This window comes from Cebidichthys violaceus, unplaced genomic scaffold (genome assembly GCF_023349555.1).
Source record: "Cebidichthys violaceus isolate CVI_PGR_0920_01 unplaced genomic scaffold, fCebVio1.0.p SCAF_8, whole genome shotgun sequence".
Classification (NCBI taxonomy): Eukaryota; Metazoa; Chordata; class Actinopteri; order Perciformes; family Stichaeidae; genus Cebidichthys; species Cebidichthys violaceus.
In genome coordinates, this window is record NW_027176964.1 from 9,116,451 (window position 1) to 9,135,904 (window position 19,454).

The window sequence follows — 19,454 nt, forward strand, 5'->3', positions numbered from 1 at the left end:
GAGAGAAAACACATTTGTCTTTAAAGCGGCGGGCTGCAGCTGACGTAGGCTCTGCGTTACCCGCGTTCCCAAAGGATCTGGGGTAAAAAAAAAATAAAAATGAAAAAAACAAAAACCCTCCAGGGTTTCAACATCTGTGCAGCCAGCGTCGGATCGTCACCTGAACTGTCAGCTCCGCATTACCTCACTCGTGGCCGGCCTGCCACTTTACCCCTGCACTTTAACTTTGGCGTGCATGCTCTCTCTCTCTCTCTCTCTCTCTCTCTCTCTCTCTCTCTCTCTCTGCTGGTAAAGACGCGAAGACAAGAGGAGGAGGGGGGGATTGTACAATTAAGAGCACATTGTAACGTCCTTGCGTTGCCTTCCGTGGCGGAAGAGGAGTGTGCCGTGAACGCGAATGACCGCCGGTGGACGAGAAGAGGATAGACAGAGAACGAGAGAGATAGTGCTAGAGAGAGAGAGAGAGCGAGAGAGCGAGGAGGGGGGATCACTCAAGATGCCTCGTTTTAGCGTAATTTGTCCTGCAGACTGTGCCCTTCCGGCGTTTGGAGGGCTGCTGTGAGCCTATAGCGAGAGGCTGGCTGGCTACGCTATGCTGCCTGACCCTGCTGTGGTTGTCATAGCGTTGCCCGATTGTTTGGATTGAGGAGGGCTCCCATCAACCCAAATCAATGAGGATTCTGAGGCCATTCCTTCAGAAAGGAGCGCATATGCTGCAGTGTTTCTGTGGACAACGATCGAAGTCGACCACTATCCCCGACGGTGAGAGATAAACGTTTAGCACCGTAGCTTTGCAAGCTACCTTCGCTTTGCATGCTTTCTCTCTTGAGTGATGAAAAAAAGAAAAAAAAAGAGGGGGGGGAGTGGTTTCATTGGCCACTCCAGTGTGTGAGTTACATCTTTCGATTCTGCAGTGGAGAGAGCCTATCCTTGTGGTCCTTTGCATCTGTCCCGCGTTGTGTGTGTGTGTGTGTGTGTGTGTGTGTGTGTGTGTGTGTGTATGCGGGTAGCTGCTGGCTTTCAGCATCCATGGCCAGCCGCACTACTCCAGAGAGAGAGAGCGAGAGAGAGAGAGAGAGAGGGGGGGGGGGGGGGGGGGGGGGGCATTACCAGACCGAGCTGTATTTGCAGACCAGCGTGTTCCAGTGCTGCATCTGAAGCGGTGGGGCCAAAACAATTGAACAATGCTGGGATCAAGTCATTAAACTTCATGGGGCCTGGAGAGGCAGCTTTGTTTTAGGGCCCCCAAAACAAGCTGCACAGTTCAGCACCACGGATAGCGCCATGGCAGAAGTACTCCAACTGCAGGGGCTCCCAAACTTTTAATGTGGGGAGTAAAAAGATGTCTATCATCCAGGATACCCCACATTGATTGCAATTTGTCCCAATTTGACAAGACAGAGTTAAATATAAAGTTTAACCGTCTCTACACTTATACTTCAGCTACTTTAATGCATGCTGAAAACTGGGCATGGTGTAATATAGTTTCAGATGAGCTGCATTTAGCCTGACCCGGGAAACCAAACAGTACTTTTGAATGTGACTCACTTTGCCACACATCCACTGTACAACAGAGAGTCTCAATAACACACACACACACACACACACACACACACACACACACACACACACACACACACACACATGCATTTGCGCTCATACACAACCACCACTCAACAGCCTTTGGCAAAATGCCTAATATGCCTTCCATGTCCTCTATTCATGTCTCCGCAAATTCACTGCAATGCTGCTGTTGCTCATAACACAACTACACCTCCCAAGTCATTAAAAATCCTACGGTATTTCCAGAGCAAGACAAAATGCCATTTTACCGGGAGACAAATGCAACACCTCCTCCCGCCTCCTCCCGTCACATGCAGTTTGTAGACTCTCCAGTAGCTTCAGCTCGGAGCAGCTCTCATATTCAGGGCAGACAATTAGAAACTCCATTAAGCACAGTTGATTCCTCTGAGGAAGTTGGACCAAAAGCAGCGTGCACACTGGGATCTGTAGGGCTCAGTTATAAAGCACCATCAGTCCTTATCCAGCATATCTGCTCACTGTTAGATGAACCGCATGACCTCATTTAAAACTTTATGAGTCAGCTCACAGCTGGATGCAAATTTAAAGCTTGTCTGACATGAAGCTGTGTCAGGTGATGCTTCGTTTGAAGTTTGTTGTTTTTCAACTTGCCAATTCACTAACAAGTTTAATCTTTTTTTCTATTGGATTCTCTGTTTTTGACTTGTTGGGGTTCTTTTGCAAGAACTCCTAAAGAGGAGTTCCACTGTGTCTCTGCTGCACATCCAAAACTCCAACGCGTTATTTCAAAACAGAGCTACAATATGATGACAGCATGCTTTGTGGATGTTTAAACAGTGCTTGTGGATGAATGGACTTGTCAGTCTATTATACATCAGTATAAGTGTCATCAGACAAACAGGGATGACACACTGAGCTTAACCTCGGCTGGTAACCGATTGCATCATTCACTAAAAAAATCAAGTAAAGCAGGAAAGAGCAGAAAAGGTTCCGCTCACCGGGCACTGTGCCAAAATCCACTCCATAGGGATTTTCGGTGAAGGATGTTTCTGAGCAGGCTTAAATGTTTGCACCTGCGCTTCCCTTTGTAGTGTCAAGTCTGCACCTGGCTTCTCTTGTGTTACAAGTTAAATACAGTAGTTGGGATTGCAGGAGACTTGTGTGGTGGGTGGGATGGAAACAAAACCTCCTCCTCACGAGTGATACTTATTTCTTGTCTGTTTGTCAGTTTCAATGTGGCTGTTCAGATCAATATAACATCAGGTTTCATTTAAATTACTTTGGGAACAGCTTTTTTTCATATAGAGTGACCTTTTTGTCAAATAAATCATCGCTAAAGTCTTTGTAGAATGATGTGCGGCATTTTTAGTAGAATCAGACATTTTTTTGCATTTTTGTCAAGCACGATTTGTGTTAATGACTAATTGAATTTGTCCTAAAAGTCTTAATTATAGGTTGGTTGTCACCTCTCTGCTTGTGCTTGTCTTGTTTTGTGCCTTCATGCTCACAATTAGGAACAACAGTAAGATTTGCCTCGCATTTACTGCACTCTTTTTGGTTGTAAATAAGAATCACTTACTGTTTGCATTTCAAGTATATATACTTCTCACACTCATTATGATCAAGCAGCAAGCTGTGGTTTGTGTTGGTGGTGTAAGTGTGCTACTGAGCCACAGCATCACACTTGTTCTCTCACAGCTCTCCTCTTTGCCTCCTGGAGACGTGGCAAGACAGTTTAGCAGACATTACGAGACGAAAACTCACAGCTATTGTGAGTCAACAGATCTGTGAGGTGTCTCAAGGACACACTGGAGTGACCATCTTGAAGAGGATGGAACCTACCGCATGGGTCTCTCTCTCTTTCTCTCTCTCTCTCTCTCTCTCTCTCTCTCTCTCTCTCTCTTTCTCTCTCTCTTTCTCTATCTTTCTCTCTCTCTCTCTCTCTCTCTATCTCTCTCTCTCTCTCTCTCTATCTATCTCTCTCTCTATCTTTCTCTCTCTCTCTCTCTATCGCTCTCTCTCTCTCTCTCTCTATCTCTCTCTTTCTCTCTCTCTCTCTCTCTCTCTCTTTCTCTATTTCTCTCTCTTTTTCTCTATCTCTCTCTATCTATCTCTCTCTCTCTCTCTTTCTCTCTCTCTTTCTCTCTCTCCCTGAACACCTATGGTTCATTATTTTTCCACAAGGGGGCAGCAGGTACAAAGAAATGACTCTGAACATGTTACTCCAGTTGTGGCACCTGAAGGAGGGCCACGGGGGATGCTGGGGCTTTTTTTGCGTTTCAGTTTGCAGACATATTTAGCTCCTATGCTGCAGAGTACAGTGTATGCAACATGGTTCATAATGATGAAAGTCCAAGAACTAGCAGTGGCTGATAAAATGAAAACACAGCTGCACACTCAACATGTTTAACACTACACGTCTGCATCATTTTCACTCATGTTCACAATGTGGTTTCAATAAATGCTAATGACTTACTCTGTCGGTAGCACACTGACATGTTGACATCACGCTGTTTGAATAACTTAACTAGCAAACCTTTATGGAGTCAAATCATTTTAATTGACAATTCAAATGATTGCAATGGCCCTGCAGGGAATTTCATAGCGACAGTGTTTTATTGCCCGAGGGTATTTCTCAGCTGGAATGAAGTGGACATCAATTGTCTCTGGTAGAGGTAGGAAGCCTAGCAGATCCTCATTAGGGGATACTTTATGTTTTCCTGACTAAGATATATGTCTCTTGTCTCTACAGAGCTGCACATCCACAAAGTCCCCCCCCATTTGTGAGAAAGCTCTCTCACTCAATATACAACAAACCACCCGCTGGGTTTTTTCTTCTTCTAAGAAATGTATATCACGCTGCTGCGTATCCGTGAGAATGATGAATGATATATTGATGTTGTTATTGATATTTCTTTATGCTGCAGTGGCATATTCATTTTTTACTATGCACTGGCAATAAGAATACAGAATGCAGGTTTTGATTTTGACTGATAAACTTTTCTTTTGCCATCTGTATTCTGTCTGTCTGTCTGTCTAGCTTTCTCTGAGAAAAGATTGTAGTCTCTCTCTCTCTCTCTCTCTCTCTCTCTCTCTCTCTCTCTCTCTCTCTCTCTCTGACACACACATGCAGGACCACACAAAAGGTACCAGTGCTTCACATTCACCACTTTCATCCATTATATCCAAATCTTACGTAAGACAGTGGTAGTCCAAAGGAAATTGTCTCTCTGAGGGCTCGGTTTGGAGAGAGAATGTCAAACCCAGTCCTAGAAAAAGGCCTCTAAATGTTTCATGCAGTTTCATCAAGGGGAGGAGAGAGGTTTGCTCTGCTGCTGAACACTCACGTGTTCTTCCTCCCACAGTGTGTGTGTGTGCGTGCTCCCCATCTCATGCAATAATAGACATGAAACCAGAAGCATGCTCACATGCACACAGACATATTTGCAGGAAATTTTTTGGGGACTTTGCATTGATTTACGTCTCATCCTTAACCATAATTTATAGCCATTCGCTGAATTCCAATGCAGAACAATTTAACAAATGCAGTGAAAACAATCGATTGGTTTGCATTTGTCGTCAGCAACTGATCTATGACAGAAACACAAGCAGAATACAGTATGCTCTCACACATGCACACATGTCCATGCACTCCCTCTCTCCTGACTCAGTGTTAAAGGGCAGTTCTCTAAGCTTTGATTGTTACGGTATTTTTCATGGTTTATGAGAATTCTGCCGTTGTTGAAAATGTTATTTATAATGTTTTGGGGTAGCCCGCGTCGTTTCCATAAACCATAAAACATATTTATCCATGTGTTGTGTCGCTGTCTGGGTCTTCAACGTACCATTTCTGGTGGGGTTCATATTCATTGTGCACCTGTTGAAGATAATCATTTTATCCACGTTTAATATGTTCTTTACGTCATGTGTGGCCACAGGGTTTTTAAAAATATAATGCGCGCTTAAGTATATAAACTTCACGTGACCTCCTCGTTGGCCCATTCAAAAAAAAACAACTGGCTTGCAACTTTGGATTTAAATTGTAGTTCAACGTGACAATTGGGAGATCATCCGCCCCCCTATTTAGATGTGCACTTTATCCCAAATTACTAAAAAACCCACGCCCGCGCGCACCCACTTACCCCTGCATAACCACCCATCCAGCATTTCGCCTTCCCCATTCCCCCCTATATATTTTATATTCACGTCTTTTCTTCCTGGAGATCATCGATCTTTCGCCGTACGACCCTCCGATAATTCCTAATAGGAACCTCAATCACGTATGGTTGCGTTAAAAGAGTTGGAGAGGGAGAGAGGAGGGTGAGAGAGAGAAGGGGAGAGGGGTAGAGAGAGAGAGGGAGAGAAGCGGACCGTGACCGTCCACTCTCGCTGTCGGCGATGTAACACACCGACAGCAATCGGGACGCGCTGGAAATCATCTTTGCTCTGGCTTCTTTATTATTTGTGCGCTACAACAACAAAAAAATCGCCTCAACTAATTGTTGCTCTGCAGACGACAATCCCGCCATGTAAGCTTAAATTACATCTCTGCAGCATCCGTGCAGCGCAGCCTCTGCTGCCGATTCCATTTTGTCGCCGAGGTGCAGTCGACGGAACCGGGGGACTGAGCTCACATATCTGGGTTCACCGTCCCCCTCCTGAACGGGCAGCGAACGGTCTCATTCATCGATGTGCGTGGAGTAATGAATTAAGGGGAGAAAAAAAAAAAAGTTTGGATGATTTCTCCTCCAGTCGCGCACGAGCGTCTCGTGCATGGATTTAGGGTAATGCGACTTATTTAAAAGGAAGCCTGAGGAGAGGCTGCTTGTGCAGATGAGGATTACGGAGTCAGACGCGGCGCTCTTCACCTGGAATACCTGAAGCTCTCCAATGACGCGCAGCAGCATCAATTTAACAACTCTGTTGCATGTCATTCACGGCTGACATGTCGGCCCCTGTGGCCTAGCCCGTCGATCGATGTTTTATACGATCGGTCGTCGTTGATTCGAAGCCCTGAGTGAATAAGACGCTGTACTGTCCCCCCTCATGTGGTCGCCGTCTGAAGCGCGTTGATGCTCGGGGACTCGGAGGATTTTCTGATCAGGATGACATTTGGTTGAAACGCTCGTGGACGCCAAACACAGAATCAACTCTCTCGGTTTTAGTTTGTTTTTTTTGCGTCAAGGAGCTGCACCAAACACAACCGCCCGCTGCCGAACTATAGACTCTCGGTTTTCAGACTCGGTTCGGGGAGATGGCCGCGATCGCCAGCTCCCTGATCCGGCAGAAACGCCAGGCGAGGGAGTCAAACAGCGACCGGGTCTCTACTTCGAAACGTCGCCCCAGTCCCAGCAAAGACCCCCGCTCTCTCTGCGAGAGGCATTTCTTGGGGGTCTTCAGCAAAGTCCGTTTCTGCAGCGGCAAGAAAAGACCCGTTCGGCGGCGACCAGGTCAGTGCTTTTTTTTTTTACTGATATGTGGGCTCGTGAAAGCAGTTTTCCCCAGCCCCCACACCCCATCCCGCCCCCCCTCCCTTTTGGACAATTATACTGCAGTCAAGGGCTCCAATCTGAACCGGAGGAGAAGGTAGATTTTCTCCGCGGTGCGAAAAAATTCCACCTGTTCCATTAAGGTCTTCTTGTTGTCTGTCGACCCCCGCGCACAACCCTCCCCCGTATACCGAGCAGCGTGAATCTATAGGAAATGATCTGCATGCTGTGACGTGAGCCCCTTTATTTATTGGGATACTGCTCAGAATAATCGATTACCCTGGACACACAAAAAAAGAAAAAAACTAATGCTATATCTCAGCCTGAGCAGGTTCTCTTTCAACAGATATCTAATATATTAAAGCCTTCGATTTTGCACACTTAATTCTTTGCACCCCCTCCCCTTCAAAACACACATGTAACTTGAATACACTTATAAATGCTGCTTTAAATTGGCTAATTCAATATCACTGCAGATTGTGGTACAGAGGGGAGGTAAATTGCACCGCAGTGCACCAAGGCTCTTTTGAGATTAAATGTTTTAATGGTAAATGTTTATTGCCGAGAGGGAGCTTTACTGCAGTGAAGGGAGGTATAGCCTTAGTGATTAAGAGCTACTCTGGCTGTATTGATAGACATAGGCTCCGTGCCTACTACACTCCATGGTATAGCCTTCCCCCTTTTTTTTTTTATTCCCCTGGCTCTGTCCTGCTGCACAGACCACGAGCCAGCCCTCCCCGAATCCAGATAGTTCTGTCTTCGATTAACAACGGAATGAGGCAGGAGGACAGACAGAGAGACAGTTTATTTAAAAGGCAGAAAGGGAGACAGACACCCAGCCAGCCAGACAGACTCAATTAAAACCCTGTCGCCGCCCACCTTATCGCACAGACAAAACAATCCCAGTGCCAAAACTGCCAGAATAGAAAACATAAGCAGACAGACAGACAACAAGCCAGTCAGGCCTCCAGACACTGTTGGGCAGGTAGGTGACCCCTTTCACATACATGGCCGAACAGAAAGCAGATGCTGTGTTTCCTCTAATTGATCATCCTTATCTTTCCACTGATGCCTTGCCATATATTTGCATATAAACAGCCGATACGCTGGAGAATTTATGAATTCTGCCTGTTTAAAAGACTGTTGTTTTTCCTTCTATCCCCCCCACCACCCCCCTCCCCCCCACACTTCGTAAGATGCACCCTCGAAACCTCCACAGGTGTCCCATAAGGGCTGCAGGCTAGGTCAGTAGCTCAGCCTCCATCCGTGTGTGCTGTGTTTCCTCTCGTCTCCACCCCATCTCGCGCCCATGTCGACTCCCCCTCGGCCAGGGAGGGGGGGGGTAGGTGGGGAAGGGGTGGGGTGGGGAGGGACAGAGAGTGAGGGTGGGTTGGGGGGGGACCCTCTCCCTTGCTGATCTCTTCTTTTTTTCTTTCATCCCTCCTTCTGTGTGGCTTTGTTGGATTTTCTAAGCTTAATTTTGTACTTTTCTTTTTCCTTTCTCGTAGCTAAAGCTCTCCTATAGCCAGTCGTTTGTCGCTCCTCTGTCTCTTCTCTATCTTTATCTTTGGCTCTGCCTCTTCTCATTTTGTCTCTGCCTCATTCTCTCCGTCAGTCAATGTCGGATCAGTCTATCTATCTTCGCTACTTGTTCTGTGTCTGTAAATATGTGTCAAGTACTGCTGTGTGTAAATGTAGTAAAGGTTCTAATAGTGTATTTTGGTGTACATGGATATGTTGTGTTTCTCTCTGTCAAACACTATATCAGAACAGGTGATGATCATTCTGCATTTCATGGTCATGACGCCATTTGTCGACGTACATAAATGTTTTTGTCCTTCTGTATTGGTATGAAGTAAATCTATTGACGTTTTGATGGCCCATACACACAGAATGATTTGCTGTATGTTGCCACTGAAAGACTCTTTTTTTTTTGTAGCACAAACATATGTTGTAAATTCTGAAGTTTGACATGGAGTCAGTTTGAACCTGCGCACGCACACACACACACACACACACACTTTCTGCTAAATGATTGGAACTGATGAGCCGTCAGCGATTGCTCGGGCCCACGTTGAGGTCTTAATTTATGGAAGTGTAGTTAGCACATGTGATTTACTGATGTGTACACTCCCATGTACTTGCGCGCACACACACACACACACACACACACACACACACACACACACACACACACACACACACACATTCTCCTCACCCTGCCTGTGATGGATGATGAAAGGCCCGTCTCAGGAATTGATGGCCCCATCCCAGGGGTAGGTGAGTCGGGGACTGATGGTCAGGATGATGTACAGTTGAGGTGAACTCAGTCTAGTTGGGGGTCATCACTACTCCGCGTAGTCTTTCTATGAGCTCTCACTTGTCTTCTGTAAAATATAAATGAGGGCATATGCGCCAGTAATTACTGCAGCGATCAGCTTTCAAGTAAAGGCTCAACATCTGCTGTTACTGTTGAAGACAGAAAAACTTTGATTATGTTTTCCTCTCCTGGTACCAAGTTAGAAAATGTTTTGTTTTGCTCTTGTTTTTTTTATTTTTTTTGTACCCAACTTGACTGCATGACCACCAAGTCTTGCTATGACCTTGGAGGACAGTCGGGCTCACTCATATCCCCTTATTGCAATCACGTACATCATTTATCAGAACATGCTGTGAGCCCTACAAAGCAAGCATTTTCAGTTGCCGAATGTGTATTTAGCCACTTAAAACGAAATGGCAGCGATTCAACTGTGAAAAAACACATCATTTGTTTCTTCAAATTAATTAGTAACATCCAGCAACGGAATTGATGTCTGATTTCAGTGGAGCTTGTCTCAAAAATCAAACACATAATAGTTCAGTGATTCATTATTCCCAGTAAACCCGAAGAAAAATACGAACATGGTTACATATACTTATTCTCCATCTTTTCTTTTATCTGGCAAACAAACTACCTCTCCAGTGTTTCCCTGTCAAAAGCCACAACCCAAGTCTTTTGTACGCTAATGGTGTCATTTGACTCTGACTACTGCGTTTGCACAAAATCAAAAGACCTGCCTGACATTAGATGGGCCACGGAGACCGCACGTACAGTTCCCCTCACATAAACTCTTTTTACACATCTACTTTTTCCTGGCATTGAGACCGGGAGCCTTTCTTTGCCCCGAGCTCATCCTCGTTTCCCCCGGCTCCCCTGAAGTGGTGAGTGCTGTGAACTGCACCCTGGCCAGCTGCCAGATGTCACAGCCTCAGAGTTGGAGGTCAGTTCAGGGTTATTGCAATGAGAAAAGAAAAAAAAACAACTCTTGGAAACTTTAGGTCAGTTTCTTTTAGGTCAGAAAAAGCGCTGGAATCCTTTGGGTGAACATGTTCCCTGTAAAAACTCAGACTGTCTTTCATTGAATGCCAGTGATATCAACCCAAAAATGCACAGTTGCTTCATACCAAATAAAGAAAACCATTGGCATGTTAGTGTACATTATAAAGTTAAACTTTAGTTTCCAAATGATGCAAAATGGCTTTTTGTTCTGTGCTAGATACGGTAAGACATTATGAGAAAGTATCTCATTGATTTTCTGTCATGGTGTTGTCATTGTTAAGGCCTTCCCGTCAAACAGACATTTTTGGGATTATGAAGTATAACAGATGACTCATTACAAACTGTCAATCACAGTCTTATTGGTATTCAACAGATGGTAAGAGTTAAATGAAGGGCTGAAATGGTTCTAGTGCTCTTAAGTTTATTTAGTTATCAGGCAACTCATGAGGCTGGATTCTGCCACGAGAACAATACGATTTTTTAAATGGTTAATTATAATTATGTAATTATAGAGATTCACTTAATAAAGTATTTTACTTACATTTCTATTTAAATTATGCAATTCAAAACAAGTTATATAAAGGCTTTAACTAATCTGACATGAAAACACAACAGTAAGTGTTTTTAAATGCTTTAAGAAATCTAAAGGGTGAAAAGTCTGTTATTGTTCTGCTGGTACTCTCCATATTTCACAGCCAGCTTGCCTTCTTTAATTAATCAAACACTGTACATTTTTGTTTTTGTGAAATGTGTGTCGGTAAAACATTTCAGCATTTTAAAACTGCTTGATGTGAAGAGCTGTAAGAGGGCAAACACTTAGCTGAAAGCAGAGGTGTATCAAATCTTTTGAGTGTTTCTGTCACAATGTTGATAATGCTGTTCTGACATATTCTTGGTGGGGATGGGGCTGTGGCTTGGCCGACGGTTTGTGTGTATGCGTGTGTGTCTGTGTGTGTGTGTTTCAGAGCCGCAGCTGAAAGGCATCGTGACGCGACTGTTCAGCCAGCAGGGCTTCTACCTGCAGATGCAGCCGGATGGAACCATCGATGGCAGCAAGGACGAGAACACTGACCACAGTGAGTGGAGCTTTACGGAAGCTGCAGCTTCCAGCATAAAACACTTAATGGCAATGAGTCACTCGGTTATATAATATATTACCACATTTAATAAGCTGTGCTTAATCAAAATTATTCTTATTATAAAATGATCAATACAAAAAAACGTAAACGGGAACCATTCACCAAATTCCACGAGGTAGAATGCCCTCTTTCCCGCTTCTTGTTATGCAATAGCATGTACAAGATATAACTGTAGACATAAATGTGTCATAACCTACTCCGATGGTTTATGAATCCAGTTTTCTGAAAAGCATACCTTTCACGGTAAGTAAAAGCATTATTTATGGGAGCATCTTGTATTGTAATTTCTATTCCCAAGTAAAAATGTATTCCAATATACCCGTCGCTGTCCCTCCAAGTAAACCGCTTCTGCTGTGTACACTGCATGATTGTAAGTGGCACGTTGTTTTGATTGATTTGGCTCTGAAGCGCGTGTGATTAACACTGCAGAAATTCCTTCCTGGAAAAACCCATCGCCTGAAACAACTGTAGCCCCACAGCTTCACTTGTAGTGACATAGATCCCTCCCTGAGCCGGTTCTTTGCGATATTTCACCACCCATCGACTTTCCATATGTGGACCACCCGAGGATAAATAGTCTCCAGGGAACAGACTCCTACAGATATCACACTCCCTTCTGTTCTCCCAGAAACAGAAAAACAGGGAAAACATTTATTAAAACATACAGTATAGGCTTTTGTAACAGTCTCCCATGGAAGGCGGCAGATCAAGGAAGAGATGTGTGTCAGCGGAGAAGGGTCGTCAAAGCCGAATAATGACGACACTCCCAGTCTGGAGTGAGGCCAGACAGGAAACCGATCATGACCTTTCTTCTCTAAAACATCCTGCCAATCCTGAAGGCAGCTGGAGCCAAAGCTGCTGGATCGTGGCAGTCATGCGGTGGAAAGAAAGGTCTCTCCCTGTCACTCGTCGCTTTATATTTTATGAGGAGATAGATCTTCGGTACTTATGGCATAAAGAAAGATTACAGCGCAAGAAAAGTGAAAAACTTCCACACAATGCATTTCCCATTTGCCCCTTTAGCACATTGCTGTTTTTTGGAGCCTCCATTGTGTTCTAAAGGCTTTGGCTGATGAGGTTTTTGTTGTATGTGAGGGTTTCCCCACCTCTAGGTAATCCTCCTGTTAAGCAGTCCCACTTGCCCAGGGATGGAGGAATGCAGTGAATAATTCAGCCAGAGGAAACTAAAAATACCACCTTCCCTCTTTGTACCCAATGAATAATTCTCTATGTGAGATGCCTCCAGCTCAGAGACGGTCCGAAGCAAGACACGGAAAGAGAGCAGGCGAGAGCCGGAGGTGCAACGAGAGGAATGTCTTTTGAGCAGAAAGATAGAGACAGAAAAAGAGTAAAGAAAAAAGTGATCAAGAGAGATGGAAATGGTCGAAGAAGATTTAGAATTCAGGTCTAGCACTGAGCTATTGATCGCCCGGCTGGATTATCAGAATAATAGATCACCCTTGAACCACTCCACTCTCTGACCTGCAGCATCTTCAGCAGCTGCAGATGGAACGCAGTGATTTATTTTCAGGTTGAGGTTTCAGTGGAAGCGATTGGGATTGAGGAGCATGACGGCGCCTGCATACTAGGGGCGACCTGAGCCCGTTTCAATTCCAGTTTTTATTATTTGCTATATTTCTGCGCTGGATGACAACAAGTGCCGAGACAAGGACACAACTGCACGGCAAATAGATTTAGCTGGAGAAATGCACAAGAAATTAATGGAATTCTGCTTTCACAAAGTCCTAAGACTTGTTTGACCCCAAATATTCAGTACACTGCGAGGAGTAATAGAATAGTTTTGTCGCTGCGGTATGTTAAACTGCTTTAGTGGTAAGCATGACTGACAGTGCTACACTTGACTAACTGCGAGAGCTGTGGAACACCATTCAAATAATTAACACCCATGTTCAAATTTGAACAGTTATTAATTTGACTGTCGTCAGTTGATCGCTCGCCTTAATTACCTGCACACACTGCAGCTCCAGAAAGATATTGCTGGTTATGAGACACCTGTGGTATCGGGCGTTCACGCTCCATCCGACTCTGATGCTCCTGGTTGATGGATGAGATGAAACCAAGACTGTTTATTTTAGTTGAAGACCCTGTCACTAATTTCACTGTATATAACAATATATATATAACAACAAATACCTCACACACCTGTACTGTATAGACCAGCACTCCCATCTTTTATTTGCATTTCTCTCTGGATTTGGAGACGTGCCGTTGGCATATGAAGTTTGGCTCAGTGTTTCTCTAAACCTTTCCTGCAGGGTTTACTTTCCCACTGCGCTTGTATTCCTCACATCAAATGTACTTCCTTTAGCCTACCTGCAGGATTTGCTTGTAGCCAATTACCGCTCTACTGAAAGAATTGTCGTTTCAAGGATTTCGGCTTTATCGGGTTGTTTGAACCCTTTTTTGTCTGGCTCTTTGACGATGGAAGATTCCTTAAAATCTCTCGACTCTGCACCATGCCAGTCGCTCTCTTTTCTCGCTGAGAGATAAGATTGAGGTTATTAAGGAAGAAGAATAGCAATCAGACACTCTAACAGTAGTAATTATGAGATCCATCAACCGCAGTAGCTGCAAATAGAAGAGCCGGGCATTTAAAAGGTAACTGAACAACAACTTTTGTCTGTTGTGTTATTCTTTGGCTGGCAAATGAGAGCAGGGACGGCAGAAACATAATTATAGCAAAATGGTGGACTAGCGTGCCATATTATATGCCTCTTTTTTAGTGATACGTGACAGAATTGTGGGCTCTGCGTCTGAGAGACACTGCCAGTAAACTGAGCGACAAAGGCAGCAGAAAGAGGAGCAGGGGAACAGACGGAGGGGAAGGAGAGAGTTATGATGGAAAAGAGAGACTGAAAAGCCTGAGAAAACAAAAGTTAAGGTGCTAATGGGCTCACATTCTGCCAGGGTAGGCCTATCTCAAAGATCTGGCCCCTCAAGGGTATACAAAACTGCAAGAGTGGCCAGTGTGTATCGCTTGTACCAGTGGCCTAAGGGCAGAGTTAAACCATTGGCAGGCGAAAGCAGCGCGTCGATATTTATCGAGTGAAATTGAATCTGTTCGGAGGACAGACCCGTGTTGTCACGTCTCCTATCGTCCCAGCCAGCTTTATCTGATAGTCCCCATCGCCACCTGCAGAACAATCATCCCAACAGTACAGGGGATAAAGAGTGTCCTCACACCTTCATCAAACGTAAGCCCATGAAAGTCACAGTCCATTCAATAGAACTTTCCAATAGAGAAGAACTTTTTTCAATAGAACATTTCCAGAGATAACAGGAAGTCGAATAATATCAGACTTGTTTACAGATTTAATAAAGCCTCTTGGATGATTGACCAAAGAGCTTTGAGACCACACTTGAAATGTAATGTGGATCGTCTGCACGGTGTTATTCGACATTGAAGACCTGAAAACAAATGTTCTCAATCAGCTTATTACCGCGTTTGATGCCAACCACGTCTAATCAAACCAGAGCTGTTGGCTACAAAGTCACATAAATATAAATCAATGAGACAATACCTGTAATTCTGTGCTACGTTTATGTGTAATTTCATCCCTTTAGTAAATATCGAATATATTTTTATTCAGCTTGGTGGGCAGCTGTTTATACTGTTTATCGTTGGATGCTCTGCCATCTTTTTTTGTACAAGAAAGTTCTGGGTTTCTGCTTTAACATTAATGCTTCACTGTCACGATGAGGTGCGTCAATGTTCCCATTGTTTATCCCCCGCACTTTACTGCTGACAGAGATCAGAGAATTTTACGTCTACAAGAGTTGAGTGGAAACTCAATTGCCCTTTTCTGTCCTTTCTGTCTGATGTCTCTCTGTCTCTTCGTATCTGTCCGGCTGTCCCTCCCTCCCTCCCTCGACCTCACTCTGTCTGTTCTGCAGCCCTGTTTAATCTTATTCCTGTGGGTCTGAGAGTGGTGGCCATCCAAGGATTGAAGAGTGGCTTCTACATCGCCATGAATGGAGAGGGCATGCTCTACAGCTCGGTAAGATACAGCCCCTTTGCTCCAGTCGCGTAGGTTGTGCACGTGCGTCACCAGAATGTGTGTTTGTTCATTTACACGTGTTGTGTTTTGTTCTGTTTGTTGTCTCTTTTAATATCCCACTGCAGCAAAGACCCTTCTAAGCCCCTTTCATCTTTGCTCCATTCGAGAGCTCTTCGGATGTGCCTTTGTGTTGCCGTGCAGCGCTTATTCCCCCCCTCTTTGTTGTTGAAGCAGCACCGCGCATGTTTTATATTTAATTTGACATCAAGTTCAATGCTCAGGCCTTTTTAAAATTGCCTCTTCTTATTTTACCAGCTACAAACGGAGGCTCGTTATGCAGCAGCTGTAAACCGAATTTCCACTGAATTTTATTGTGCTTTTGATGCTGATGGTGTCGCTTCGTTTAACTTTGTCATCCTGATTCTGAATCATAAAAGGATATACACACTGCACTTTTTTGATGAATGCAATCTGAGCTGGGAAACATTGCACTTGTTCAGTTCTTTGTTATAGCAGCCAAATATACTGCATGATTAGTAAAGTCCTACACTTGCAGCGAAAAAAGATTGGAATTATCTCACCACATTGGCAAAAATACTCCTTCGGGTTAAAAAAAAAACAAAAAACAAATTTCAAGACTCAGTGGGGGAGTAAATATCACAAAGACGGATATTTCATCTGCAGTGTGAGATATGAGGAGCATATAGGCTGGTGTGGGTAACAGATGTACAGGCGTTGGTGGACCCAGTCACAGATGCCAGTCGGAGAAATCATTAAGTCATGGCTAATGCATTGAGGATGAGGAGATGTTTCTGGAGCACGTTTGTAGAAATGAGCTGCAGTGGAAGAGAGTGTGTGTGTGTGTGTGTGTGTGTGTGTGTGTGTGTGTGTGTGTGCGTGCGTGCGTGTGTGTGTGTGTGAGAGAGTGTACCAGAGAAATGGGGGGGGGCATTGGCAGAGATGTAGAGACAGGAAGATATCCCTAGTTGGCATGGTTATATAACCGTCAGTCTCATGGTGCTACGAAGACAGAAGAGGATGGGAGGGCTGCGTTACCCACAAACCTTGGCTGAGGGACATTGAGGCGGACATCTGATCGCCAGACAGCTATGATAAATGTCTGGCAAGAGCTGGAATTCACAAACTGCCCATCAAACTTTTTCTTTGTCAAAAGTACTCGTAAAAATCCGTGAAGGACAGAAATCCAGTGTCGGTTATGTCTGCCACATAAACAGCGCGCATGCAGCAATTTTTTTTTTAAAGCCAAACAGCGCCACCATTTTCAGCATTCTCGCTCAGTATGACTTGAGCACAACTGCCTCCACAGATGTGTGATCACTCAAAAGTTCAGAGAAGGACGTACGATAAATGCGCAGGCTGTTATGACTCACCTAGGTAGACGGATTCATTCATAACTAAAGGCTCATAAACAAGTGCACAATTCACAGCCCTACTATGAGGCTTATAATAACCCTCCACCCACCTATCTACGTCAAATGAAAGTCTTTCATTTCATTAAATAGACCACAAGATGGAGATGCTGTATGACCTCCCACACACACACACCCTTGATGAAATCCTCATTTCATCAAGGGTCATGATAATTATTCATTACAAGTGATTCATGATTTCAGACTCAAACTGTGTTTTTGTTTTTTTATTAATCATCATTTTTGACGTTTCTATCCCAGGGAGAAGGCTGGTCAGAAGGCAAAAACATGTTTGCAGTAAGAGCTGAAAGTCCATTTTAATCAAAACTATGCAGTGAACGAACTCTCTTGCCATATGGAGGAGGTCCCGCTCCTCAGATGTGAAGCATGGGAAATTAGCATGCATTTGTAGGCAGAACGCGGGTGGCGGGCTGGATCACAGGAAGGCTCATAAGCCTTGAAGAGCCACAGAGTGCTCATAAAGAGGCTAAATTAACATGCAAAGCTCAAATAGCCTCCGTTTCGCTCTCGAACTCCCATTATTTACCAGCTTAATTTACCAACACAGATTATGTTTGTGATAGACATTGTGCTGCAAGAGGACTGTAAAGGAGAACGTTTCTGTTCTGTATTCACACTTTTATGAGAGCCCTCATGATGCAATCGCCGCTGTAAAAGAAGTCCTTCACTTTCATTTCATCGTTGTATTACTGACACATTTACTTTTACTGCTATTTGTCCAGATCTTTATCTTTTACCCCCTGCACCTCCCTCGCTTATTCGCTATCCTCCCTCTTCTTGAAAGATCTCCATTACACTCTTTTGCCCCTGCAAACCATAAGGTTTGTCACTGCTTGTTTTGCTGTCTTATGTTGTCTGCCTAACATCTGAGAGCTGAGACCCCCCCCCCCCCCGGGAGATAATTACTCAGGGATATCTTCCTACCCCTCAAACACTCCCTTGTTTTTCTTTTTCTCTTCCCTGCTGCTTTGCACTGTCTTGTTAGGGAGAAAATACGACAAGCTTCATCTTCAATGGGAGATGATTCTGAGCGGCTGTTGTGCTGCAACTTTGGGAAGCCTTTCTCTCAGTCTGTCATCTAGGTGTCGGGTATCTAGCCTGTGAGTTTGCCATTACCGTTCATCAATTAGGTGGTAACTCGCATGCTGGTCGCTGGTTGGCTTTTCTTGCTGGGAGTGCAGAGCTCACTGTCGAGGCTGTTGCAGATGGGAAGCTGATATAGCAACGGGTGAGCAGGGTGATAATGCTTGTGTGGAGTGTTTAGCGATGAAGTGCGTGGGGGCTGAGCATCTACAATGAAGAGCTCCCTTCCATTATTTATAACACTTCTCAATATGACCTAGTTTACTGCACAGCAGTAACCACTGTTCTCCGTGCTATCTATCTATCCATCTATCTGTCACGAACAGGCATATCTGTCCATAGCTGCACACACAGCAGCCTCTGAACGGTTCAATCGGCTACTAATTTTACTGCTTCTTATTTATGTCACAGAAAAAAAATAATGTCTTGCAGTAAAACCGTCACTTAAGGCCCTGAGGGACGACTGAGAGGGAGTTAGTGTGGATGGTCAAGGAGAGATTTCAGATTTTGTTCGGGTGACGAATGATGATGGCATGTCTTGATCTTTTCTGTCTGGAACAAAAAGGGTTCGGAGAAGTTAGGAGAGTGGAATTAAAACTTGAGTGAAGTCTGTGTGAGTTTTTGGGTGCATTAGGGCTGCAACTAATGATAGTTTTACGATTGATTATTCTGTAGAATATTTCTTTTCACTTTGTTGCTTAATTGTTTAGTCTATTAAAATGTCATAAATGATTGGGCTGCCCCCTCTAATTTGCCTCAAGATTTCTTTAGTAGATTAGTGGGTTTTTTTATGCTTTTTTTCAAGTTGAATTACTTATTTTCAAAAAAACGTATGAGCACATCTCTGGTAAACACAAGATTTAAAGTGGTGCTTTTGTGTGATTCTTCGTGGAGAAACTCAGTTTTACAGATCTGTCAATTAAATCAACTAGTCGATTAGTCTTAGCTTTAGCTTTATTGTACATACATGCAATTTAATAATGTGCAAGTGATGATGGCGCTAAAGACGGTGCTCCCGAGGTGAAGAGAGCAAAAAAGAGCATCAGGAAATTAGACATCATCAATTAACGTCCTCCCCGGAGGAAGTTAAGGGAAGGACAGAACCTTCAGTGAAAGTGATTGACTTTCAGAGTACGACAAACAAAATGATAAACGAAGGCGGGGTGAGAAAGACAGTTTTTCAGTTTAAGTAACGTCTAGACAATCCCTGACCTGAATCTCTCTCCCAGAATAATAATGAGCAGGCTGAGATTCTCACTGAGGCTAAATCTCTCTGTTAAACCAGTGGTTCAGGGTCATATTTAAATGGAGGTCCCCCCCCCCCCCCTCACCTCATCCTCCACTTATTCCAAAGTCAAATGGATGCTTGTCGGCAGCAGCAAGGCTCCTTAATGGAGACCCGGAGAGCTGCC

At 44.2% G+C, this 19,454-nt stretch overlaps 1 protein-coding gene across 3 annotated transcripts in view; it reads left to right on the forward strand.

The window, feature by feature from the left end:
• Positions 1–299: 299 nt before the first annotated feature.
• The window catches only part of fgf12a (fibroblast growth factor 12a), a 30,712-nt gene continuing 11,557 nt past the window's right edge, over positions 300–19,454 (forward strand). Inside the window, exons 1-4 of one of the 3 annotated variants that reach the window (XM_068738155.1) lie at positions 5,905–6,992; positions 8,228–8,275; positions 11,316–11,426; positions 15,405–15,508. In XM_068738155.1, coding sequence (XP_068594256.1) covers positions 6,797–6,992; positions 8,228–8,275; positions 11,316–11,426; positions 15,405–15,508 — 459 coding nt within the window. In that variant the 5' untranslated portion in view covers positions 5,905–6,796. Of the gene's footprint in view, positions 763–5,904; positions 6,993–8,227; positions 8,276–11,315; positions 11,427–15,404; positions 15,509–19,454 lie in introns of those variants that run through there. The other 2 variants (XM_068738157.1, XM_068738156.1) reach the window with 2 other exon arrangements.